This window comes from Pongo abelii, chromosome 3 (genome assembly GCF_028885655.2).
Source record: "Pongo abelii isolate AG06213 chromosome 3, NHGRI_mPonAbe1-v2.0_pri, whole genome shotgun sequence".
Taxonomy (NCBI): domain Eukaryota; kingdom Metazoa; phylum Chordata; class Mammalia; order Primates; family Hominidae; genus Pongo; species Pongo abelii.
Genome location: NC_071988.2, coordinates 104365851 through 104393353, shown reverse-complemented (window position 1 = coordinate 104393353; position 27503 = coordinate 104365851). Strand labels below are relative to the sequence as shown.

Sequence of the window (27503 nt, the reverse complement as noted above, 5' to 3'; positions counted from 1 at the left end):
TCTGTAAGTTGATACCATTAAAGGATGCTTGAGATGCCAACTACTATATAATCTGAAACACTAATGATCTTTTTTCCCCCACAAAGATAACAAAAAACAAACACAAAAAACAACAGTAAGCTCTGCCAGACATGTAAAACCAATCGAACTATATAATGAATTAAATCCTTTCCCCACTAAAAAGACATATCAGTGTACCTAACACAATATAGGAAAAGAAACACACCTTATTTGGCAAGAGATATATTCATTCTCCAGATAAGAGAAACACACATTGAAACCACTTCTGCTGGATTACGCTGGCCAATAAGAGCATCTGAAACTGTTCTATGTACTATGCCCTGCGATAAAAACACAGTTACCTCTCCCCTTTCACGTAGTTTTCATTTGTGGTGAGATTCTCTCCCAGGCCACAAGACATTTCCTGCTCGGAACCTTGTTTACTAATTGTAAGTACTTACAAGTAAGAACTTCTTTTAAAAACTTAGCATTCCAAAAAAAAAGCTTTCTTTAAAAGTTATTTGATTTTCTTGTCTTTTTCTTAGCATGTTATATTTTGAGTTTCAGCTAAAAGACTAAGGTTTTCTTATCTAATTGCTTTAAATTTATACATTTAGTCAAATTCAACAATTTCGTGCTAAGCATTTTGCCAAATGCCAGGCTTTTCAAAGTAGTGTAAGATCCCAGCCTTGAATCCTCATCAATTGCTGCTTTCTGCAGCAAACACATATTATACATTGTATTTAGTAACATGATCATTAATTTCACTCTTTATTTCAATATGTATGCATGTTGGCTTATGCCGATCTAATTTCTTTCTGCTTTACAAATATTCTATTTTATCCATTCAAAATATTTAGAAGCAAGATATGGAATTTTGTAGATTTAGCTAATGAATTATAAGAATTCTTGAATTCTCACTATGAAAGTAAGAAAAACAGACTAGAATGCTTCAAAATTAAATTCTGGTGCTTCATTTATACATATAAAGAGAGATGGAGAGATTACGAAATGGAAATGTTTCAATCAAAGCAAAAAAAATGAAATTTAACATCAATAAACAGTAGAAAGAAGAGAAAAATCTCAATAATATGTCTAGTGTCTGGATTAATCAATATTAATAATATGTATTAATATTGCTGTAATTAATATCATGTATTATATTAATATTAATGTATTTTATTAAGATAGTGGGCTGTCCTCAGGAGTGAAGTGCTCATAGAAAGGAGAGACAAATACAAGATTGATTCTTAACTAATAGATAAAATTAAGGTGTTTAAAATATGAGCCAAATACTGCAAGATTTCCTGACATTGAGACCATTCCACAGAACTTCCTAAAGAAAGGTATTCTAGTCTCATTCTCCAAAGCTTGCCCACCAAGATTCCCATTTCACTACCTCCTGCCCCTACTTTTCCTGCATTTTCCAAGGTGGCCCCTGCCAGCTTTTTTTTTTATCACTCTCTCTGCTCCTGTGGGGTTAAAGATGGCATGGAACAAAACAGCTGTGTGGTCACACCACAACGGGCAGAACTGCTGGCCATGGAGAGGAAACCTCAGGCATCTCCTTAGCCCTTACCAAATCCAGCACAACACTTTTACACACCCTGGCACTCAATAAAATATTAGCTGAATTAAATTGGATCTGTAGTTATTAGTGACAGAAGAAAAATAAGGCCGCTTGTCGTGGGTTACAAAGTGTGCTCTGCAAGGCCACTGGCATTAGAATCTCATGAAGTGCCCAGGATACTGCACAGGCCCGCACCTGAAGGGAGAGGAGCTAGTTTGGAATGTGCTCCTGGGAATGCGGGAGGGTCTAGCATGGGCTTCATCGCGCTGGAAGAAGGTATACTGTTTTTCGAATTCTCACCGAAGCAGCTACGTGCTCACCAAGCCGTGTCTGTGAGACGGGCCACCTTTTTCTAGTTCATAGGACAAAACCCTATGGCATATAGGCAGCAGCCCTGCAGGTGCGCGGTTACAGATTCTTAGACCTTAGCTCATTCTATCTAAACCACAATCTCTGAACAGTGTGTAGAATTCTACATTGTACAGATTCCTCAACCCTAGCTCACTCTATCTAAGTCACCATCTCTGAGCAGTGTCTAGAAATTTACACGTTAAAGAGCAGTCCAAGTGGTTTTACTAATAGTAAGCTTTGAGGACCACTGAACTAAGGAGACAAGCTGGTACCTAAGGTCCTAGGAACTCTGGATTTTCAAGGAAGTTTTCTCTCCACTTATTGTTGACCTTTTACCTTGAATGGCTAAGGCTAAAGACTTCATGGCTGAAGCAAAGAGAATTGGGGTTGTTTGGAACAAGCAACAATTTTACATTTGTTTCTGTTTTACATTTGTTGCAACTTAAAAGATACCTTGAATTTTTAAATGATCACAGAGGCTCTACAAATGAGTGTGTGTTTGCTTTCTCATCTCAGTTTTATAACTTTCAAGAAGGTATTTCTTTGAATAAGATATCTCACAGGAGAAGTTATTAGACCCTTTTTAGAATAAGCTAGAAGTGACAGATGGAAGTCCTGGATAGCAGTTCCCTTTAGGACTACTCTTCTATGCAGGGATAAGCCGAGTAGACTTCTCTACCAATATAGGTAATCTGTGCTAGAAAGGAACTTATAATAGCATCAGAAACCTCCTGGGGCCCCCCATTCTGCTCCAGTTCCTAGTGCTAATATTCACAGAAGCACCTGGGTCGCTGCAATCTCCCACATTCAAAAGAGGAAGTCAAAAGTACAAAAGTAGTGAAGGAAACAGAAACAATGTTGACTGTTGGGCTAAAGACTGTTGAGGCTACTACATGGAGGAAGTAATGTTCACACAAACTAACTGGCAGTTAGCATATGGATATTTGAGATACAGCTGATATATATATATATATATATATATATATATATATATAAATTTTTTTTTTTTTTTTGTGAGATGGAGTCTCACTCTGTCGTCCAGGCTGGAATGCAACGGCACGATCTCAGCTCACCACAACCTCCACCTCCCGGGTTCAAGCGATTCTCCTGCCTCAGCCTCCCGAATAGCTGGGATTACAGGCATGCACTACCACGCCCAGCTAATTTTGTATTTTTAGTAGAGACAGGGTTTCTCCATGTTGTTCAGGTTGGTCTCGAACTCCCGACCTCAGCCTCCCAAAGTGCTGGGATTACAGGCGTGAGCCACCACGCCGGCCGATACAGCTGCTTACTATAGAATTATAGAGATGGCCACTGAGTGGATTTCAAAGGCACTCAGAAAATGTTCAGGACTCAAACTGCTATGAAGCCTAACATTAGCCAATTTGAATACAGAAACACGTATGTCACACACTAAAGACAGTCATGTAAAGGAAAAACAATTAGATAATTGCAGGGTGGTTTTTATACTGAAATCTTCAGATTGCTATTATTATGTTAAAAATCACAATATAGGCTTCTTGAAAAAATAAGGGTGTTAAATGAACATGTTTTTCCTCTGAAAGAGTTGTAGAATCATCTTTATTTATTGAATACCAGTTTCATGCCAAGCATTGGCTAGGGGCCAAGAGGGAAAAAAATACAAACAGCTATAGTATCATTTGTATGACTTGCCCCTCCTTTTTTTTTTTTTTTTTTGGAGATAGAGTCTCGCTCTATCACCGAGGATCCACCCGCCTCGGCCTCCCAAAGTGCTAGGATTACAGGCGTGAGCCACCTGGCCTGGTATGACCCCTTAAAATTTTTTTTTCTAGTCACTGGATTTGCTTTTTGTTTCTGAAAAGGATATTTCTTGTTTTGCTTATAAAAGAAATAAATGCTAATTATAAAAAAAATTATCGGCCATGGGTGGTGGCTTACACCTGTAATTCCAGTGTTTTGGGAGGCCAAGGCAGGAAGATCACTTGAGGACAGGAGCTCAAGGTCAGCCTGGGCAACATAGTGAGACCCCCATCTCTACAGAAAACGAAAACAAATTAGCCAGGCATGGTGGTGTGCGCCTGTAATCTCAGCTACTCGGGAGGCTGAGGTGGGGGGATCACTTGAGCCCAGGAGTTCCAGGCTGCAGTGAATTATGATCGTGTCATTGCACTCCTGCCTGGACAACAGAGACCTTATCACAAAACAACAACACAAAAAAGTCTATCAGCCAATCACCTAGGTAGGGATAGCCACTTGACATTACTGATAATTAGCCTTTCATATTTTTTCTGGTATTTGATAACTAAGATGAAATGCAGAAGAAATTTGAATACATATTCTCTAGCATTTCCTGTAATGCATCTTCCTCCAAGATTCCAAATGTGGGAAGCCATCACCCAAAAATATGGTTTCGACCATGTTAGTACTGGAGTCGGGATTTAGGGAAGATCTGGGCCCCCACCTGTGGAGGTCTGAAGAGTCAGGTGAAACATTCGCCTTGTTTGCGTTTCCAGGGCTGGGCTCTCGCCACTGTTTGCTGTGCGCCATCTGGAGCCTGCATCACGCATGGCCTCAGCCAGCCGGGAAGCGGAGAGCGTGGTGGCGGGGGCGCTAGTGAGCTCCTCCTGTGTACCAGGTCCCGAGCTAAGGTTTTGAGACACCTCATTGAACTTGGCCCACAAAATTCCCTGCCTCTGTGGAGCTCACCTTCAGTGTTGGGGATTTGGGACTTACTTTTCCCAAAGCCAAGCTAATTATTGTAAAAGGGGTGAGTGACGAAAACGGAATCATTGCAAGGTCCTTACCTCTTATTTCATGAGATTGGTGGCATGAGTGTGTCTAGAGAGCTGTGGTTGCTTCCTCTTACACGTGGGCGTGTACACCAAGACTAGAATCCAGGGTCCATCTAATAAGCATTCAAATCAGCGGGCGGGGGAGGGGGTGGGTGATAGTTTCTTGTCTTACTTTCCGATCCCAGCGTTGCTCAGCCCATACCATCTGATAAAAACTTTTTACAATTTAGAAATGCCGGCTGAGCCTGGAAGCCCGGAGCGACAGAGCGGCGGGTGCCCGGGAGGGAGCGGCGCCAGCCCTGCCCAGCGCTGCGGCTCCTGGCGCCTGCCGCTGAGGCTGGGCTCCGAGACCGCGCGCCCGCTGCCGGGTTCACGCCGAGTCCCCAGCGGCGCGCCGCCCCGGCGAGTGGTCCCCCGAGGGCAGCCATCCGCAGGCGCAGTTCCCTGATTGCCGCAGCAACAATGGGCGGTCTCCTTGGGATAGATTCTGCGCGGGCTGCTCTAAGAATTTACCGGCAGGCAGGTCTGGTCCCAGCAGAGGAGACCCAGGGGTCCCAGAGCGGCGCTGGCGGGAGGCGTAATGCGGTAGGGTGAGGGTTGATCGAAGAGCCCCGCGCGCAGCTGCCCCTCACAGTCCCCTTCCCGAGTGCAGAGCGGGCGGAGAAGGTAAGAAGCCCACCCACCCACTCCCCGCCTCCTGAAGCCCGTGCTTCAGACCTGTCCCTGCAACTGGGGAGGAGCCAGGCGGGCTCTCCGCCTCCTCGATCCTCCTCCCTGGAAGAGGCCCGAAGGCAGCGGCCGCCAGACACATGTTCGCCTCGTCCATCACCAGACGGCTCTGCCCCTCAACAGAGGCTCCTCCACCGCCACGTACACGTCCGCGGCTCATGCACGCCCTGAATGATCGGCTCGGCCGGCCCCCCTGGTTTTTTGTTCACTTACTGGAACCTTGTTTTGCAGAAAATCTTGTTTGCTGTGGGATCCACAGATGGGTCCGCCTCCCTCTTTTAGTGTAAAAAAGCAGTGAACGGCTATTACGGTACATTTAAAAAAAAAATCAAGCAGAAGCCAAAACCACTTTAATGTCTATAGAAGGGCACATCTCATACATTTAAAATAAGCTTCAGCTGTTCTGAATACAGTTCATGGTATTTTTATTTAAAGACAAATTTCTTTAGAATGAGCCTGTAAGGTGGGTAGGTCAGAAACCCCATTTGACAGATTAATAAGTGGACATTTAAATGACTCGTTAAATGATGAGTCTAAGATCACAGTTTCAGAAACTAAGACTTGGGCAAAGCCGCTCTCACTCCGAATCTAATTCATGTTCCATGACCCTACACTGCCTCTCATGATGTAGAGAAATGAGGAGTAACCTTACCAAATGTACTTCTTAATAAACTGCCCCTGCCACACAGCAGAGTCCGTCAGGCCAGCGCTGACACAGGACTGCAGGCTCCCAGTAAATGGAAGTGAAAGACAAGTCAGGAAGTGGGAAGACTGGAAAGGATTGCTCATCGGAAATCAGTCCAAAACAAAAAGAATAAATTAGGAACAAGAAGGGGGGATATACACAAAAGTTTAGGATGATGCCATTTTAGAGAATGCTATTTTCCATAATTCACTACTTTCGGCCATGATCACAGGTTGCTCGTTTGTTTCGCTGCCTGTGTGAACACCAGGTACCTGTCTAAAAACAGTACACGAGCAACACTGTTCAGCTCCCTTACCCCACGAGAAGCAACTGTTCACCTTCCCAGTTCCGTGAATTCTGTGGTTTTTGTTTTGGGGGGTTTTGTTGAGATGGAGTCTCACTCTGTCGCCCAGGCTAGAGTGCAGAAGTATGACCTCGGCTTAATGCAACCTCCACCTTCCCGGTTCAAGCGATTCTCCTGCCTCGGCCTACCGAGTAGCTGGAGTTACAGGCACGAGCCACCAAGCCTGGCTAATTTTTTGCGTTTTTAGTAGAGGCGGGGTTTCGCCATACTGGCCAGGCTGGTCTCGAATTCCTGGCCGGGCTGGTCTCGAATTTCTGACCACAAATGATCCGTCCTCCTCGGCCTCCCAAAGTGCCGCGATTACAGACGTGAGTCACCGCGCCCGGCCCAGTTTGGTGAATTCCTTCCTCTCACCCCCAGGGTCTCTATCTTGGGAAGGTTGGAGATAGAAATTCTGTTCTTCAAACAGAGCAACTTCTTCTACACTGCCTCAGCATCCTGCCCCTAAAGTGGGCCTTTAAAGAGCAACCTCGAGATTTCTTATATATATATATACATATATATTTTATTATACTTTAAGTTCTAGGGTACATGTGCACAACGTGCAGGTTTGTTACATATGTATACATGTGCCATGTTGGTGTGCTGCACCCATTAACTCGTCATTTACATTAGGTGTATCTCCTAATGCTATCTCTCTCCCCTCCCCCACCCCACAACAGAGATTTCTAACACCACTCTGCCTTTTCAGTCCACTGCTTTTAAGGCCCTGCACTGAAAATGCAAGCTCAGGCGCCGGTGGTCGTTGTGACCCAACCTGGAGTCGGTCCCGGTCCGGCTCCCCAGAACTCCAACTGGCAGACAGGCATGTGTGACTGTTTCAGCGACTGCGGAGTCTGTAAGTGTGTGGGGAAAGAACCCCCTTATTTGATACCGAGGTGAATTACCAATGACTCAATCCTTCTTCTCCCATTCCTCTCTTATTGTGTAGAAAGAGTTTCTAACTTATTACAGGCACTCTGCATGTCAGGCAATGGTATGTTTAGCAAAAAAAAAAAAAAAAGCCTCCGTATGGATAAGTTAATTTTCTCCAGCCCTTCAAAGAACAGTCTTACTCCTAAAATAAGTTCTGGGTTAAGATAATAGCAAAAGATTTGATTCTAACAACGAGCAGGTCTGGCCTGACTAAATAGACCTTACATTAATTTAAAAATTCCAAGTTGAAGTTGATTTTTTTTAGAAAGACTGTTCTTGCAACATATAAATTAACCTCATTAATTTATAGTTACATTGTGTCCAGTACCCAAGTGATAGATTCATGGTTTCCATATGCGTTCAGAGAAGAACTATTTTAATGTATATATTTAGGTTTTTTACACACCTGAGAATAAAGAATTCTGGAGACAATTAGCTTGTCACTGGGAAAAAAAAAAAATCTCTGACTGCTTTGTTTTCTTTTTCTTTCTTTTTTTTTTTGAGATGAAGTCTCACTCTTGTTCCCCTGGCTGGAGTGCAATGGCACACTCACTGCAACCTCCACCTCCCAGGTTCAAGAGATTCTCCTGCCTCAGCCTCCCGAGTAGCTGGGATTACAGGCGCCCGCCACCACACCTGGCTAATTTTTGTATTTTTAGTAGAGACAGGGTTTCACCATGTTGGCCAGGCTGGTCTCAAACTCCTGACCTCAGGTGATCCGCCTGCCTCAGCCTCCCAAAGTGCTGGGATTACAAGCGTAAGCCACCGCACCCAGGCTGTTTTCTTTTTATAAGATCTCTCTAAAAGATCTCTTACTTAGAGATGTCTCTAAATGAACTTGGAGGAAAGGAAATTTGGGGTGAGATGGGCATTGCAGAGAGGAGCAAGGTGCTTAGTTCTCAATAATGAAGAAACAAACAAACCCACCTACAGAAAACTTGCTCTGAAGTTTATTTGCTTGTCTTGTCCTCATAGTACTCTAAGACAGGAAAATAAAATACATAATCGTTTAAAGTTGAAATTGACTTTGAATGAGAGTTGAATTGAACCTTGTTTTTGTTTTTTGTTTTTTTGAGACACAGTCTTACTTTGTCACCCAGGCTAGAATGTAGTGGTGCGATCTCCGCTCACTGCAATGTCTGTCTCCCTGGTTCAAGTGATTCTCCTACCTTGGCCTCCGAGTAGCTGGGGTTACAGGCACGCACAACCACACCCAGCCAATTTTTGTATTTTTAGTAGAGACGGGGTTTCATCATGTTGGCCAGGCTGGTCTCAAACTCCTGACATCAAGTGATCCTCCCACTTCTGCCTTCCAAAGTGCTAGGATTACAGGGATGAGCCACCATGCCTGGCCTGAAATTGAACTTTGAATGTGTTAAGAATTACACTCAGGCTGGGCGTGGTGGCTCACACCTGTAATCCCAGCACTTTGGGAGGCCAAGGCGGGCAGATCACAAGGTCAGGAGTTCAAGACCAGCCTGGCCAAGATGGTGAAACCCCATCTCTACTAAAAAATACAAAAATTAACCGGGCATGGTGGTGGGTGCCTGTAGTCCCAGCTACTCGGGAGGCTGAGGCAGAAGGATTGCTTGAACCTGAGAGGTGGAGGTTGCAGTGAGCTAAGATCGCGCCATTGCACTCGAGCCTGGCAAGAGAGTGAGACTCCATCTCAAAAAATAAATAAATAAATAAGTAAATAAAATAAAATAAAAATAAAAAAAGAATTACACACTCAGTAGCATAGCAAGGGAAAATTACCCAGGGAATGAAACAATTGGGTTTGTTTTTTCACTCTCATTGTCTGGGGTGACGACTTAAGCTTCTCAGGACACCAGTTCAACATCTGCAAATCAAAGTGAGAATTAGACTACATTGGTGAAACTCTCTAAAGATGAACATTTTAACCCTCTCACCCCTAGTATTATTATTACCCAATTAAATTAATACACAAGTTCCAATCAGAGCTTAATTGCTTAATAGCAAATTTTCTTAAATGTAGATCTGATCAAATTATTCTCCCCTCTTAAAATGTTTCAGTGGTTCCTCGTAACTCTCATGACACACTCTTAACACTCACAGTTTTTCATCATCTGGTCCCCAACCTGCCTCAACCCCCAGTTAAATCCTCATTCCATCCCAGGGCTCCAGCCACATTGAATGAACACTAGCCTTTGCCAGGATATGCCAGATTACCTCGAAGAGGCTCTTTTCCTTTTTGTCCACCTTTAAAACATCTAATCATCCTTCAATAGTCAGCTCAAACAGCATTTCCTACTCAGGGCCTTGTAGGCCCCATTTCTCTGGGTGACCTGTTGGTATTTTAAACACATTTCTGTTGGAGAACTTTCCCTATGATCTGCCTTCACTACTAGGCTTGAGCCAGGGGCACTGTCAGTACTGAGGATAATGTCTGGAAAATGAATAAGTTTTACCGCATCAATGAACAAATGAATGAAGGCAGAACTATGACAAGAATGATATACTTTGCAAAGGCGTGGTCATTCCTGAAATGATTTGCGGGTGGAGGGAGAAACTGATGCAAAGCTGAACAGAAACATTGAAGATGGACTTAGCAGCAGGCTTTGCGGCCAAGGCCCCATGACTTGGACTGCCGTTTGTGAAAGCAAGCTAAACTTTCAGCTGTGGCAGGGGCAGAGTGGAGTAACGTGTACCCCTGGTTTCATGTGTCTAGGTCTCTGTGGCACATTTTGTTTCCCGTGCCTTGGGTGTCAAGTTGCAGCTGATATGAATGAATGCTGTCTGTGTGGAACAAGCGTCGCAATGAGGACTCTCTACAGGACCCGATATGGCATCCCTGTGAGTCTCTTATCATATCGTCTAACTCAAATATGCAACCACATTCAAAATAATTATTATAAACATGGAGGTCATTTGATGTATACATCTTCTGAAATTGATTGATAAGAGTTCCCCAGCATGTGCAATCTTGCATTCAGTTGTAGCAACAGATCTTCTGCTTATGTGGCCTCCTTCTAGGTTTCTGTTGAAAACCTGAGAAAATAGATAACTCATATTTACAATGGATGTCATACCATGGAAGAGGCTTATTTAGGATCTACTGTGCCGTGGATGCATTACATGTATTATTTCACTTAATCCTCACATCATCTCTGTAAAGCGGGTAGGTCCACAACATTTTGCCGAAGAGAACTTTAAAGTTTTAAGAGGTGGAGTAATTCCCTCAAAGATAATAGTAGAGAAAGAGTCGATACTCAATTCTAACTGTCCATTCATACACTTTCCATTACACCAACTCCACTTTGTGTAGGTGAGAGATTATATTACTTAGGGTTCTCTAAGTGCATTAGAAACAGAACCAATAAGATTGGGAGTGGATGTGTGTGTGCTTGTGTGCACGTGTGTGTGTATACACATATATATGTATACAGGCAAACCTCAGATATACAGGTTTAGTTCTAGACCACCACAATAAAGCAAATATTGCAATAGAGCAAGTCACATGAATTTTTTGGTTTCCCAGTGCACATAAAAGGTATGCTTATACTACACTATAGTCTATATTGAGTATGCAATAACATTATGTCTCGAAAAACAACATATGTACCTTAATTTTAAAATACTTTATGGCTAAAAAATACTAATAATAATCTATCCGAATCTTCAGCAATTCATAATGTTTTTGCCTGTGGAGGGTCTTGCCTCAATGTTGGTGGCTGCTGACTGATCAGGGTGCTGGATACTGAAGGTTGGGGTGACTGTGGCAATTTCTTCAAGTAAGGCAACAATGGTCTTGGCGTGGTGGCTCACACCTATAATCCCAGCACTTCGGGAGGCCCAGGAGGGCTGATCACTTGAGGTCAGGAGTTAGAGACCAGCCTGGCCAACATGGTGAAACCCCTCTCTACTAGACATATAGAAATTAGCCAGGCGTGGTGGCAGGTGCCTGTAATCCCAGCTACTCGGGAGGCTGAGGCAGGAGAATTGCTTGAACCCAGGAGGGAGGCTGCAGTGAGCCCAGATTGCACCTCAGCACTCCAGCCTGGACAACAGAGCAAGACTCCATCTCAAACAAAACAAAACAAAAACAAAAAACAAATAAGGCAACAATGAAGTCTGCCTCAATGATCGACCATTCCTTTCACGAAAGGAAAGATTTCTATGCTATTTGATAGCATTTTACCTACAATAGAACTTCTTTCAAAATTGGATTCAGTCCTCTCAAACCCTTTTAAGGCTTTATCAACTAAGCTTATGGAACATTCTAAATCCTTTGTTGTTATTTCAACCATGGTCACAGCATCTTCACCAGGAGTAGATTCCATCTCAAGAAACCAATTTCTTTCTTTCTTTCTTTCTTTCTTTCTTTCTTTCTTTCTTTCTTTCTTTCTTTCTTTCTTTTTTGAGACGGAGTCTCACTCTGTTGCCAGGCTGGAGTGCAGTGGTGCGATCTCAGCTCACTGCAACCTCCTCCTCCCAGGTTCAAGCGATTCTCCTGCCTCATCCTCCCGAGTAGCTGAGACTACAGGCACCCGCCACCGCGCCCAGCTAATTTTTCTATTTTTAGTAGAGACAGGGTTTCACCATGTTGGCCAGGATGGTCTTGATCTCTTGACCTTGTGATCCGCCCGCCTCGGCCTCCCACAGTGCTGGGATTACAGGCATAAGCCACCACGCCCAGCCTCAAGAAACAGCTTTCTTTTTTTTTTTTTTGAAAGGGAGTCTTGCTCTGTCACCCAGGCTGGAGTGCAGTGGCTTGATCTTGGCTCACTGCAAGCTCCACCTCCCAGGTTCACACCATTCTCCTGCCTCAGCCTCCCACATAGCTGGGATTACAGGTGCCTGCCACTACGCCCAGCTAATTTTTTGTATTTTTAGTAGAGACGGGGTTTCACCATGTTAGCTAGGATGGTCTCAATCTCCTGACCTCATGATCCGCCCCCCTCGGCCTCCCAAAGTGCTGGAATTACAGGCGTGAGCCACCACGCCCTGCCAAGAAACAGCTTTCTTTGCTCATCCATAAGAAGTAACTCCTCAAGTTTTATCAAGAGATTGCAGCAATTCAGTGACATCTTTAGGATCCATTTCTAATTCTAATTCTCTTGCTATTTCTACCACATCTGTAGTTACTTTCTCTACTGAAGTCTTGAACACCTCAAAGTCATCCATGAGGGATAGAATCAACTTCTTCCAATCTCCTGTTAATGTTGATATTTTGATCTCCCCCCAGGAATCATGAATGTTTTTCTGTTTTGTTTTTTGAGACAGGGTCTCACTCTGTCACCCAGGCTAGAGTGCAGTGGCGCCGTCTCGGCTCACTGCAGCCTTCCCCTCCCAGGTTCAAGCGATTCTCCCACCTCAGCCTCCCAAGTACCTAGGGCTATAGATGTGCACCATCACACCAAGTTAATTTTTTATTTTTATTTTTTGGTAGAGATGGGTTTTTACCATGTTGGCCAGGCTGGTCTCAAACTCCTGACCTCAAGTGATCCGCTTGCCTTGGCCTCCCTAAGTGCTGGGATTACAGCTGTGAGCCACCACGCCTGGCCAGGAATCATGAATGTTCTTAAGGAAACCTAAAATTATTAATCATTTCTTCAAGATTTTCAATTTACTTTCCCTAGATCCATCAGAGGTATCACTGTCTATGGCAGCTACAGCCTTCAAAAGTGTTTTATTTTTTAAATAATAAGACTTGAAAATCAAAATTACTCCTTGATTGGCTGCAGAATCGGTGTTCTTTTAGAAGGCATGAAAACAACATTAATCTCTTTGTATGTCTTCATCAAAGTTCTTGGATGTCTAGGTACATTGTTAGTGAACAGTAATATTTTGAAAATAATCTTTCTTTGTGAGTATAGGTTTCAATAGTGGGCTTAATATTTGGTAAACAATGCTGTCAACACATGTGCTGTCATCAGGTTTTGTGGTTCCATTTATAGAGCACAGGCAGATTTAGCATAATTTTTTTTTTCTCATGGGGTGGGGGAAAGAAAAGTGATTAGAATAATTCTTAAGGGCTCTAGGATTTTGCAAATAGTAAATGAGCATTGGCTTCAACTTAAAGTCACCAGTTGCATTATCTCCTAACAAGAGAGTCAGCCTGTCTTTGGCAGCTTTGAATACAGGCACGGACTTCTCCTCTCTAACTTTGGATTTCCTTGATGGCATCTTCTTCCAATAAGGCTGTTTCATTTTCATTGAAAATCTGTTTTTTAGTGTAGCCACCTTCATCAATTATCTTAGCTAGACCTTCTGGATAACTTGCTACACCTTCTCCATCAGCACTTGCTGCTTCACCTTGTGCTTTTATGTTATGGAGAAGACATCTTTCTTTAAACCTCATGAACCAACCTCTTTTAGCTTCAGACTTTTCTTCTGCAGATTTCTTTTTTTCATTGTTTTTGTTTTTGTTTTGAGATGGAGTCTCACTCTGTCGCCAGGCTGGAGTGCAGTGGGTCACGATCTTGGCTCACTGCAAACTCTGCCTCCCGGGTTCAACCGATTCTCCTGCCTCAGCCTCCCCAGTAGCTGGGATTACAGGCACGTGCCGCCACACCCAGCTAATTTTTTTGTATTTTTAGTAGAGATGGGATTTCACCATGTTGGCCAGGGTGGTCTCAATCTCCTGACCTCGTGATCTGCCCACCTTGGCCTCCCAAAGTGCTGGGATTATAGGCATGAGCCACCGCGCCCAGCTTCTTCTGCAGCTTTGTCTCTCTTATCCTTCATAGAACCCGAAGAGCATTGGGGCCTTGCTGTGGATTAGGCTTTGACTTATGGGAATGTTATGGCCGGTTTGATTTCCTATCCAGAGCACTCAAACTTTCTCCAGATCAGCAATAAGGTTGTTTTGCATTCCTATTGTTTGTATGTTCACCGGAGTAGCATGTTTAATTTCCTTCAAGAACTTTTCCACTGCATTCACAACTTGGCTAACCATTTGGCACAAGAGGACTAGCTTTCAGCCTCTCTCTGGTTTCAATATGTTTTTCTCACTAAGCTTCATTATTTCTAGCTTTTGATTTAAGTAGGAGATATGTGACTCTTCCTTTCATTTGAACATTTAGAGGCCATTGTAGGGTTATTGGTTGACCTAATTTCAGTATTGTTGTGTCTCAGGGAATAGAGAGGCCCAAGGAGAGGATGAGAAATAGGAGAACAAAACAGCTGGTCAGTGGAGCAGTCAGAATACACACATTTATCAATTAAATTTGCTATTGGTATTAGTCTGTTCTCGCATTGCTGTAAAGAAGTACCTGAGACTGGGTAATTTATAAAGAAAAGGTTCTCGCATTGCTGTAAAGAAGTACCTGAGACTGGGTAATTTATAAAGAAAAGGTTCTCGCATTGCTATAAAGAAGTACCTGAGACTGGGTAATTTATAAACAAAAGAGGTTTAATTGGCTCATGATTCCACAGGCTGTATAGGAAGCATAGTGGCATCTGCTTCTAGGGAGACCTCTGGCTGCTTACTTACAATTATGGCACAAAGCAAAGGGGGAGCCGGCACTTCACATGACTGGAGCAGGAGGAAGCGGGACAGAGGTGCTACACATTTTTTTTTTTTTTTTTGAGATGGAGTCTCGCTCTGTCACCCAGGCTGGAGTGCAGTGGCACGATCTCGGCTCACTGCAAGCTCCACCTCCTGGGTTCACGCCATTCTCCTGCCTCAGCCTCCTGAGTAGCTGGGACTACAGGCGCCCGCCACCATGCCTGGCTATTTTTTTATATTTTTAGTAGAGACAGGGTTTCACCGTGTTAGGCAGGATGGTCTCAATCTCCTGACCTTGTGATCTGCCCACCTCGCATGCCCGGCAGTTTTTTTTTTTTTTTTTTTTTTTTTGAGACAGAGTCTCACTCTGTTACCAGGCTGGAGTGCAGTGGTGTGATCTCGTCTCACTGCAACCTCTGCCTCCCAGGTTCAAGCGATTCTCCTGCCTCAGCCTCCTGAGTAGCTGGGAGTACGGGCGTGCGCCACCACACCCATCTAATTTTTTTTTTTTTTTGTATTTTTAGTAGAGATGGGGTTTCACCATGTTGGCCAGGATGGTCTAGATCTCTTGACCTTGTGATCCGCCTGCCTTGGACTTCCCAAGTGCTGGGATTACAGGTGTGAGCCACCATGCCCAGCCTGTGCTAGACACTTTTAAACAACCAGATCTCACGAGAACTCACTCACTATTGGAACACAGTACTGAGGGGAAAATCTGCTGCTATGATCCAGTCATCTCCCACCAGGCCCCACCTCCAACATTGGGGACTACATTTGACGTGAGATTTGGGTGGGGACAACATCCAAACTATATCACCATCTTATATGGATGGGTGCAGTTCATGGTGCCCCAAAATAAATAGTAACATCAAACTCTTAATGATCGCAGGTGGCCATAACAGATACAATAAGAATGAAAAAAATTGAAATATTGCAAGAATTTCCAAACTGTGACACAGAGACGTGAAGTGAGCACACGCTATTGGAAAAAATGGCACCCTTAGACTTGTTTGATGCAGGGTTGCCACAAACCTTCAATTTGTAAATTGCAGTGAGCCGAGATTGCATCATTGTACTCCAGCCTGGACAAGAATGAAACGCCATCTCAAAAAAAAAAAAAGTTATAGCTGATTATAAAATCATGTTTTAAAGAGGACCAAAGTGAGAAAACAATTGTCTGTGGATGACAAAAACATTTTAGGGCAGCCACAGTTAAAGGCACAATTGACAAGGAAATTTACTTCTGTGGCACACAGTCATTTAACATAATAATTATAATTATTATTGTTAACATATACTAAGTCATATTAGAATTATAGAAGTTTTATATAATTTTGGAACATACACCAATAACACATTTACACAAATATAGACCAAAGAAAGTCATCTGATATTTGACAATGCTTCCTGTATGATTTCTGTCCCAAATAAGCCATTTTGAGACTTTAGAGGACCTAATATCTAAATATTAGGTTAGAAAGAGACATAATTTATAATTTGATTTTGGAAAGTTTGTCAAATATCAAAGGTTTAAAACACCAGATATCACAAAATAGAATCCCAAGTCACCATAAGTCATTCATTTGGCAAAAATAACTCAAAAAAATTTTTAAAAAAATCTTTATTCTAATAGAGGAGACTTAGCTTTCCAAACAAGACTCAACGAAGATAGCATGAAGCCAGCTGAATCTGTCTCTTCTTTCTGTCCTCCTTTTTTCCCCTGCCATTTACCCAAAGGAGAAAACAAAACTCTTTCATTATCTTTTAACATTACATAAAAATCATCTTTGAAAGAGAAAACCAAATTTCATGTTTGCATTAGTGCATCTTTAATGCTAAAGCTAGTTTTTACATAAAATTGTATATATCTATCCAGTTTTAATTAGTTTGACCATAAAGTAAGATTTTCATAAACTTTTTAGAACGCTTTATAATTTTCCATCAAACAGAAGATCCATTTTCTAAGAAAACCCTGTTATTTGGACACATGGGCCCAGATTCTGGCCCCACATCAGTGTGATTTTAATGTTTTAACCTATGGAAAAATGCTAAATAATTTTTTTTAGCTCTTGGCCAACTTGTTTATACCCACAGAATTTTTTACAAGATCAACCCTTTACAAACCCTTTTCACTTTGCTTAAACCTTCAGTTTCATCCCGTTACTCTTTTAGGTTAAGATAATCTTTAAAACCCTCAGGCCCAGCGTGGTGGCTCACGCCTGTAATCCCAGCACTTTGGGAGGCCGAGGTGGGCGGATCACAAGGTCAGGAGATTGAGACAATCCTGGCCAACATGGTGAAACCTCATCTCTACTAAAAATACAAAAATTAGCTGAGCATGATGGCGTGCACCTGTAGTGCACAGGAGGCTACTCGGGAGGCTGAGATAGGAGAATCGCTTGAACCCGGGAGGCAGAGGTTGCGGTGAGCTGACATCACGCCACTGCACTCTAGCCTGGTGACAGAGCGAGACTCCATCTCAAAAAAAAAAACAAACCCTCAAAACTAGACAAAATTACATTCCCTTTAACAAAAGCCATATTCCTATGCCTTCTTATAATCTTTTACCAAAAACACATTCCCTACACACCTTGTATGTAAAACTGTTTCTCCAGTGGTCTCAATTACATGTTACAATATTAACTCTTAGCAACTTTATTTTTAGTGAAAACTCTGATAAGTAAGATATTTTAATTATGTATTAGGGGTGGAGCCTAGGGCATTAGACAGAAATGAAGATAAGGTCAGACTCTTTTTAGCATAGCTAGCGGGCATGGCTCTCCATATGTCCCCAGGCCTTATATATTATCTAAGCCTCCAAAGTAGGTAAATCAAACAATTTTCAAAAATTAAAGAAAAGTCAAACTGTTTCTTTGACCTTAAAGCATTTAGCAAATCTGACCTTAATTTAGGGCAAATGTCTACATTTTCAAGACAACTTATTTTACCAATAATCTTTAAAACTGTCCTTATTTCCAAAAGATTACTAAAGCCACGTGAACAAAAAGGCATTAAAGTTTCTATTTTTCTGACAAAATATTTTATTTAAGCGCTTTTTTTCTAAGCCAATTAATCAGAGCTCTTTTATATATAAACATCACACACACATACACACACCCCCACACACACACCCCACATGTAAATACAGACAGACAGAAGATTGGGCACTTGTAAGATTTTTCATTTGCCAGTTTCTTAATTGGATGACTGGCTTCAGGGTGGAGCCCTTGTAGGAACAGAGCCGGGACAGCATGCATTTCTAGGACCGAATAAGTAGCAAATAAACAGCTGAAGGCAGGACAGATCCCCAAAGTTAAAGGTGCCATTTTATACCGGTTTCTCGATCCCCAAAAGGAGGGAAATACTACGGGAGAAGACAATGCAGTGCTTTTACCGACTGCATTTCATTGCAAGGCAACCCAAAGCCAATCAGCCCATTTTGCAATCAGCCCATCCTCATGAGAGTCTCATCTCCCAGTGAGGGGTGAGGATGTTGCCTTGTCTTCCAGGTGGCCAAGAGCATGCTTCTCTGATCCAAGTGTGCAGAGTCAAGTATCCCTCCATAACTACTATTCGCCACCCCTTACAGTACATTTCCTACCTAGTTATTACACACCAAAGCTATCTCATAATGGAAAGTAATTGCTGATACCTGCCCCCCCCAACAAACTCAAAACCATCAGGTAACACAGTGCCTTTGATTTTGAGAAGGATCTATCCACTTTGGGTCTATCCAATTCCTGGGGTTTCATGAAGAAAACAGTGGTTTTTTCCAAAACGTGGTCTCTGGTGCCTCCGCTGTTTTTCCCAATGAGTCCTAGGCTACCAGAAGTTATCTTAGGGCCTCTCATGTGCCTCAAGGATGACAAGACCAAAAAAAAAAAAAAATGGAGAAAAATAATTCAGTCAACTGAGAAGAAAAAAAATCTTTTTTCAGAAAAAAAAGTTCCAAGAAGAGAAAAACATGAAGGCCTTTTGAATATACCTATAGCTTGTTTATCCACTTTTAATTAAGCTGACTTTTTAATCATAGTACTCTTTAAAAAATAAATCCTTTCAGATATCTTATTACACGAATTTAGCCATGCCAAGCAGCCAATATTTCTGGTTTCTGAACTTTACCAAAGGTAACCTCCTAGGTTCCTCAAGGACATGGTAAGCAGTTTCTTTTTTACAAGATTTACAGTCTCCAAAATGTAGTTCAGAGAAAGGAAAATTCAAGAGGGGAAATCAGAAGCTATCCATTGGTGGAAAAACACCTGAATAAATGGCAAAGTTACACAAATAACAAACCAGAAAGGAATCATTTCAGAAGCCAACAATTGAACCCAGGCCACTGCTGTCAAAAAGATAAAGCCTTAGCTGCTGAGCTATATAGCATTGAGCAGTTTCTACTGCTTTTTCCAGAAGGAGCCTAAAGAAGCCAATTTGAAGCTTACAAGGCTTTTATCTGCTCAAGAAAAATTTTTTGGAGTAACTATGACATCAACCCCCAAATTCCTGTCCTCTGGATGGTGGAAACCAAAAGAAAGTATCCCCATATGGTCACAAGGTTTAGCTCTTAAGGACACAAAACAAGACAGAAATTTCTTACAGTATTGGCTATCATATATCAAGCAGGAAAAATAAGTTACAGGATAGTATGACCTCATTTTTAAAAAACAAAAGAAATCCTGAAATGCCAAACTCTATATGTCTACATCCATAGCTGTATCTTCGTCTAATCTATATTTATATGAGTCATAGGCATAGAACAAAATCTAAGGAAAGAGGCTACACAGCAAATTATTAATAGTTTATCTCTGGTAGTGACATTGGGTAGAAAGGGATTAGATTGTTATTTTCACTTAATATTGTTCTGTGTTTCAATTTGTCATTAAAATTATCTATAGCATGTATTTAAAATTGTTTTAATTTTTATTTAAATTTTGTTCACAAGTGCTGTAAATAAGCATTTTTTTTTTTGTAATTCACAAAATGATAAATATTTTTAAGTGAAAATATAAAATAGTTTCAGCTAGGTGCAGTTGAGCACGCCTGTAGTCCTAGCCTGAAACTCTTTTTCAGGAGACTGAGGTGGTGAAACTGCCTTTGCAAAATTATGACTGAGACAGTGAAAGAGATCTAACTTAACTGACTCCATCTTACTTCTAACCGCCAAGCTGTCCTTGTTCATTCCTGGGTGTAGGCTGAACTAACTTTGGGAGAAACTTAGTTTATAGTTTAAACAAACATGGTAATAGCCCTTTCCCAAAGCAGACCTCCCTTTTGCCTGGGGACTAGATTGCCTTTGTAGGACTAACGTTAGCCACAAGATTAGAAATTATAATTAAGTCATGGAGCTGGAGGCTACAAGGTTCTGACCCTCCCTAAACTGTTCCTAAGATCAGTGCTTGATATAGTTTGCAGACCCTGCACTTGATGGAGATGAGGGTTCATCTAGTGCCCTGCCCGTGACTGTGTTCAGTTTCAAGTCTATTAAATGCCAGGAATGTAAATGCCACTGTTTTTTAATGCAGCTTTAAGTTTTTTATTTATCAAAACCCTGAAACAAAGTGTTTTTAAAATCATCTAATTTTACAAAGTAGTCCCCAAAAGTTTCTTCCTTACTTCTTCCCTAGAGCTGATGTCTTGGGAATTTTCCTCCATATCTCCAAATCACACACTTGTATTGCTACTTCTTGACTTTTAGTTAGAGGCATTATCTGTTAACCTCCCACTAGGGAAGATATGAATTTAGTTCTATTTTCTCCTCCTCCCCGACCACACACATGTGCCCTCTCCCCCTACCCCATTCTTTCCAATATAGTTATACGGTTAATTCTATATTCAGTGTTTACATTATGATACTTAAATTTGTTTTATTCAACTTCAGAGCTGAGTCATGTAGTAAATATGATTGCTTTTCCCGCTCAATTTTGTTTTTCCTGGTATTGGTAATTATTGAGTTTTTGTTAGTATTTTTCCTCCATTTACTTATGAGTCTTTTAACCCCAGATTGTTTGCCAGTTTTCTAAATTTCTTCCCAACACCTTCAACACATAGATGTTTTATCATTTTCATCTTCATGATGAAATCACTTCCAGTCCTACTACCTTTTGAACTAGTTGCCCATTATTCCTAGTGCTTAGCTCTCATCCTGGGATCTCCCTTCACCATGACCCTGGAGATTCCATTAGCTTCTTTCCTATATTAGACTCTTGCTTCTTATCTTCCACTTTCTTGGTTCACACCCGCATTTTAGTGGAGCACATCCTCTACTAACTTCCTATGACAGAGAGGAGGTCCAGGAGAAAAGAGTTTTGAAATTCTACTTCCTAAAGATATTTAACTCTCATACTTGATAGTTTGGTTGGACATCTTACATTTTCAATAACGTGAAGTATAGAATAATATTTTCTGTCATAAAATGAGACATTTATATGAAAAAGTGAGGTAACATTTTCCTAAATGTGTCCATCCAAACTCTGAAACTGAAAGATCAGTGCCTTCTGCTTCTCTTCAAGATGTGGCAAGTCTTAATTCCAAATAGGTGAATTTTGTATTTTTATTTCTTTTTGGTTTTCAAACAGGGATCTATTTGTGATGACTATATGGCAACCTTTTGCTGTCCTCATTGTACTCTTTGCCAAATCAAGAGAGATATCAACAGAAGGAGAGCCATGCGTACTTTCTAAAAACTGATGGTGAGTCAATGCAAACATGCCTCTCAGAATATGTGGGTTTTTAGAAATATCACTAAAGACTTTGTCAATTATTCATTGTTTTGAATAATTCAGCAATAACTATTTCTCAAGTCTCCTGAAGTGCTATCATAAAATCAAGATTGGCTTTAATTTTCTTCTTATGAAGAAGATAGCTCTATACTTTGAAACCATATTTTAGCAAATAAAAAATGGTGAATTTTCTAAACTTTTCAGAATTCTGATGATCTATTAAGGAAGCACTTACCACTTGTAAAATACCAGAGTATAGTGAGATACGAAAGAATTAGAAAACATGTTCCCTGCTAAGACAAACAAGTTGACAAAAGGAATTGGTAAATAATTATAAAATAGAAGAGCAATGAAAATAACATACTGTATGATGTTTGGATTGATTGTGGCATAAAGCATCTATCATAGCAAGGTGAGGTTAAATAGAAAACTCCTATTGGAGAAGTTAAACTTTGAAAGAGGTGAACATAGAATTCAGAATGTTTGGAAATGTTATATAGAATTCACCACGTGAAATTCAATCAAGTCATTTTCAACTAATTTTTCTCAGGACTATCTATTGAGGATGTAGTTAAGTAGAAATCAACATCATTTACTCCACCCCCTGTAGAATATATCTTGAGTATGGGAAGAACACAATTTTTCTACTCTTTGTAATATTCAGTTTCCTTCCTGAAGTGATACTCTGTATAGGTTAATAAAAATAACTCTTGGGAGATATGTAAAAAATGTTCATTTACTTAGCAAGTAATGTATCAAGGATCTAGGATCAAGTATATATTATCTTAGCAAGTAATGTATCAATGTATCAATATCTAAGACTAGGTAAGATACTGTTAGGTATTGTGGTAGGGTTGGGGAGCAAGATAAATAAGCTAGTCCCTCTGTCATTATAGAATTTATACTAAAAAAGGGGGATTAGACAAAACCCTAACTAAAATGCAGAATTCAATTAATGCCTATAGACAAAGTGGTATTTTATATTCAGAGGAGGAAAAGATCACGTCTTGTAAGATGTATAAGTGAAAGTTTCTTGAAAGCAGTGATTTTTAATTCTAAAGGGAAAGTGCGTATTAGTTCACAACAAGAAACAGATGGTACTCAAACTGTGATAGTTCAAGGATTTAATGAAGACTAATTATAAAGGTGTGGGTGGGGCATTGTAGGGAAATGACAAGGGATGGTGTAATAACCTGCCTGGCAACAACCCCAGGGAGGAGAAGAGGGAGCAGCGACCTGAATCCTTAAGGAGAGAGCTGTGTAAAGAAGCCTGCCCTGAGAGAAACAGTATCCTCTCAAGAGAGGGTTGTGAGCAGCCCAAGGCAACCCACAGAACTGAAAAAGTACCCTGACCTCACTTTCGGATGTCCTTCTGGGTTTCCCATTGGCTGAACCCACCAGAAAGGCAGAGGGCAGCAAAGTGTCACTGTAGTCCGCAGGTCGCCTCCCAGGGCACACAGCAGGATAGTCAAGGGAGTAAGTAAATCAGATGGGGCAAACAGAGGATCACTGACTCAAGATGTGGTTTTAATTAATAGAAATGGAGGCTGAGTGCAGTGGCTCACGCCTGTGATCCCAGCACTCTGGGAGGCCAAGGCAAGAGGATTGCTTAAACCCAGGAGTTTGAGACCAGCCTGGGGAACATGTTGAAACCCCGTCTCTTCAAAAAATACAAAAATTAGCTAGGTGTGGTGGTGCACGCCTGTAGTCCCAGCTACTTGGGAGGCTGAGGTGGGAGGATCACTTGAGCCTGGGAGGTAGAAGCTGCAGTGAGCTATGATCACACCACTGCACTCCAGCCTGGGCAACAGAACAAGACCCTGTCTCAAAAAAAAAAAAAAAAAAAAGAAAAGGAAAGAAATGAAATGTTGCTTCTAATCAGCAATATTAATGAAACTAGAGAGGCAAAAAAAGAGAAAATATATTTATGAGCTTAGGTGCAACTTGGCTAGAACATATGGCATAAGTAGAAAAATAACGAAAAATAAGAGATTTTAAAAAGTGAGCTGGGGCCTTAGCATGCAATGTCTGAATACTAAGCTAATGACTTGGTAGGAATTGGGAAATTAGTGCAGGCTTGAAGTAAATGAATAGAACTACTCTTTAGAAATATGAATCTAAGGCTGGGCACAGTGGCTCCTGCCTATAATCCCAACACTTTGGGAGGCCGAGGTGGGAGGATCACTTGAGCTCAGGAGTTCACCACCAGCGACCAGCCTGGGCAACATAGCGAGACCTAATCTCTACTAAAAAGTAAAAATAAAAATAAATAAAATTTAAAAATAATAAATGTTAATCTAGTAGTAGTATATAGTACAGACTATACAGGATGAGGCCGGAAGCAAAGATGGGGAGTTAGACCATTCCAACACTGTTTACTTAAATAAATACATGAAACAATTTGGATCAAATATCTACCCACACATTCATAGTAATGAGTCCTGATAGCTCAAGTGTTTTCTTTAACCTCAGGGAAAATATCTCACTGAATCTTTAGATGGGTTTGAAGTAAAATACCTTGGAGGTCCTGACTTCTCCTCATCAACTTGGACCCTACATCACTCACTGGCAATAAAACTTTAGACACACAGATATCAAAATGGGGAGAAACAAGACAGAAAGAGCAAGGAATAACAACATGATTTACGTTAAAATAGATTGAGACAAAGGACATAGGAATCCACTGGAAAAGCTCCCCATAGTCCAAATTGGGCACTTTGAGGAACAAAATAATGTCGTGTTAGATTATAACCCAAAGTGTAAAATATCTATGCATTTATGCTGACATAAATGATTGAATAAAATTTGAAAATTGAAAAAAAGTATGTATATTGAAAGCAGGGAAAACTGGGAATATTGAGAGCAAAGAAGTGGCAGGAGAATTTCTGTATGGGAGAATAGACACATCTCCCATACAGAACTCCAGATATTTAGGTAGATACTCCTTCTTCAAGGAGAGCGGCATGATTTCCCACCCTGAAGTGGGGGTTTGCATAGTGACTTCCTTCCAAAAAGTACAGCATGAAAAGTACAGCATACGAGTACACTCTCTATACTGTATGGAGTAGCTCCACAATGGAGAAACCTGACACAATGACCTGAGCCAGGTAATCAACATCACCATCACTGGTGATAAGTCATACTGATAGTTTGCACCCCTGATTTGATGTGATGAGAATGGCACTTTACCTTTGTGGTATTCCTCCCAAAACCTCTTAACTCCAGTCTAACCATGAGAAAAACATCAGACAAACCTAAACTGAGGCACATTCCACAAAATACCTGACTACTCCTCCTGAAAACTGTCAAGGTCATCAAAAACAAGGAAAGGCTGAGAAGCAGTCACAGTTTAGAGGAGCCTAAGAGAAGATGACAATTAAATGTAATGTGGTATGCTAGATGGGATGCTGGAACAGAAAATTGAAGTAGGTAAAAACTGAGTAATCTGAAGATAGTATGGGCTTTGATTAGTAATAATGCGTCGGTACAGGTTCATTAGTTTTGATAAACCTCCCACGGTAATGGAAGATGTTAACCAACAGGAAAATTGGGTGCTGGATACATGAGAGCTCGCTGTACTATCTTTGCAACTTTTCCGTCAATCAAAAATGATTCTGCAATTAAAAGTTTATTAAAAATTACACAAGTACATTGAGAAAATTCAAAACTCTTCTTTGTGTGCCCTTTATAGGTGAAAAGCTCTTACTGAAGCAACAGAATTCAGCAGACACCTCTTCAGCTTGAGTTCTTCACCATCTTTTGCAACTGAAATATGATGGATATGTTTAAGTACAACTGATGGCATGAAAAAAATCAAATTTTTGATTTATTATAAATGAATGTTGTGCCTGAGCTTAGCTAAATGGTGCAACTTAGTTTCTCCTTGCTTTCATATTATCAAATTTCCTGGCTTATAAACTTTTTAAATTACATTTGAAATATAAACCAAATAAAAGATTTTACTGATAAGATTCTTCATGCTTCTTTGCTCTCCTTAAAATGTCTTTTTCACTAGTTAATTCCAAGGGTCAGTCTCATAATTTTGTTCTTATACTTTTGTTTCTTTTTTCTTTTTTTTTTTTTAATAGAGTTGGGGGTCTTTCTTTCTTTTTTTTTTTTTTTGAGATGGAGTCTCACTCTGTTGCCTAGGCTGGAGTGCAGTGGCGTGATCTCAGCTCACTGCAATCTCCACCTCCTGGATACAAGCGATTCTACTTCCTCAGTCTCCCGAGTAGCTGGGATTACAGGTTCCCGCCACCATGCCCAGCTAATTTTTGTATTTTTAGTAGAGACAGGGTTTCACCATCTTGGTCAGGCTGGTCTCGAACTCCTAACCTCGTGATCCACCTGCCTCGGCCTCCCAAGGTGCTGGGATTACAGGCATGAGCCACTGCATCCGACCTAGATTTGGGGGTCTTTCTATGTAGCCCAGGCTGGTCTTGAACTCCTGGCCTCTAGCAAGCCTCCCATCTCAGCCTCCCAAGGTGCTGGAATTACAGGTGTGAGCCACTGCACCATACTTTGGTTTCTTAACGGGAGATTTTGGTCCACAGTAACCCAACTCTCTTTCATCTAAGAACTTTAGATGAGAGAAAAAAAGAATAGACTACAGATAACTATTCCTAGGCAGTTATGGTACATTTAGCCAACACTTTTACTTCTCTCATGTTATCTGTTAGTATTAATGCTGACAAAGCAAGATTTTATGCAAAACAACACACCAAGCCTTGCTTTTCCACTGCATTCCTCAGGAGGTTGTTTATTGTGTTGTTGATTTTCTTTCCCTTTTGAATATATCAGAGTAAGAAAACGTCAATGATCAAATTCAGTGACTCAATTTTGGTTAAATATTGATGGATAAAGGTGTAAAATGATTTTTTTCACATTTCTTGTCCCATTTGATCCATCAGCATCATTTTGCCCTGATGAAAATCTCACTTCCTAATTTCCCCTAGTTCTCCTCCTACACTTCTGATTCCATTTCATTTGTTGGGGCGGGGGAAGTAAGGGGCAAAACTATTTATCTTATACACTTATTGTGAAATGTCAGTGAGACAAAATGTCAAAGCACCTGGAACTCAGTAGGCACTCAATAAATTCAAGCACTCTGCCCCTTCCTCCACTTACCCTATAGATGTGGGTGCTTTGCAGGGTTCTAGCTTGGGTCCACTCCTTTCACATCTCACGTTTCTAGATAGCATCATCTACTCCCATGGTTCCAACTGCCTCTTAGGACCCCAAAGTCTGTACTTCCAGTTTCTCCCTTACTATTTATCTTCAGAATGTCTCTCTTGCTAGCTATCAAAATGAGTCCATCTGGATGTCCCCTAGACCTTGTCTACCCAACAGGTCCAATGATGTCACTTAGTTATTCAAGGTGAGAAATCCAGGTACCAATGACCCCTGAATTGCCTCATCCCACCTTTCTCCTTTTCCCTGATATCCAATCAGATACCCACTCCATCACCGATACTCCACTTGAAAGCCCCAAGGGGTGATCTATTTTGTTTGCTGCTGTATTCCCAGTGCCTAGAACAATGCCTGACACCAGTAGGTACCTACTCAATCATTTATTGAATGAATTAATCTGTCCTCTCCTCTTTGCTGACATAAATGTAGTCCAAACCTTATTATCTCTTTGGCAAATCATGTTCATACCCTCTAAACTAACTTTCCTGCCTCTAGAAACTCCAGCTTCCCTTGCGTTCTCTGCAGTCCATCCAATACACTGTGTATCATGAGTTAAATTGTGAATTTTCTGTTCTTTTCTTTTTCTTTTTCTTTTTTTTTTTTTTCGAGACATAGTTTCGCTCTTGTTGCCCAGGCTGGAGTGCAATGGCGCGATCTCGGCTCTTTGCAACCTCCACCTCCTGGGTTCAAGCAATTCTCCTGCCTCAGCCTCCTGAGTAGCTGGGAATACAGGCA

The 27503-nt window shown here is 41.2% G+C and overlaps 1 protein-coding gene and 1 long non-coding RNA gene across 3 annotated transcripts in view; one reads left to right on the top strand and one right to left on the bottom strand.

Moving 5' to 3' along the window:
* LOC129058808 (uncharacterized) overlaps positions 1 to 5172 on the bottom strand; it is a 47343-nt gene extending 42171 nt beyond the window's left edge. The window contains exon 1 of the long non-coding RNA XR_010139738.1: positions 4708 to 5172. This is a non-coding gene — a long non-coding RNA (uncharacterized LOC129058808). The remainder of the gene's footprint in view (positions 1 to 4707) is intronic.
* PLAC8 (placenta associated 8) lies at positions 378 to 25549 on the top strand. Of its 2 annotated transcripts, none has more exon segments than NM_001131361.1 (5): positions 378 to 449; positions 7165 to 7311; positions 10081 to 10205; positions 21435 to 21548; positions 25270 to 25549. In NM_001131361.1, coding segments are annotated over 3 exon segments (348 nt in total). In that variant the 5' UTR covers positions 378 to 449; positions 7165 to 7193; the 3' UTR covers positions 21540 to 21548; positions 25270 to 25549.
* Positions 25550 to 27503: the final 1954 nt, after the last annotated feature.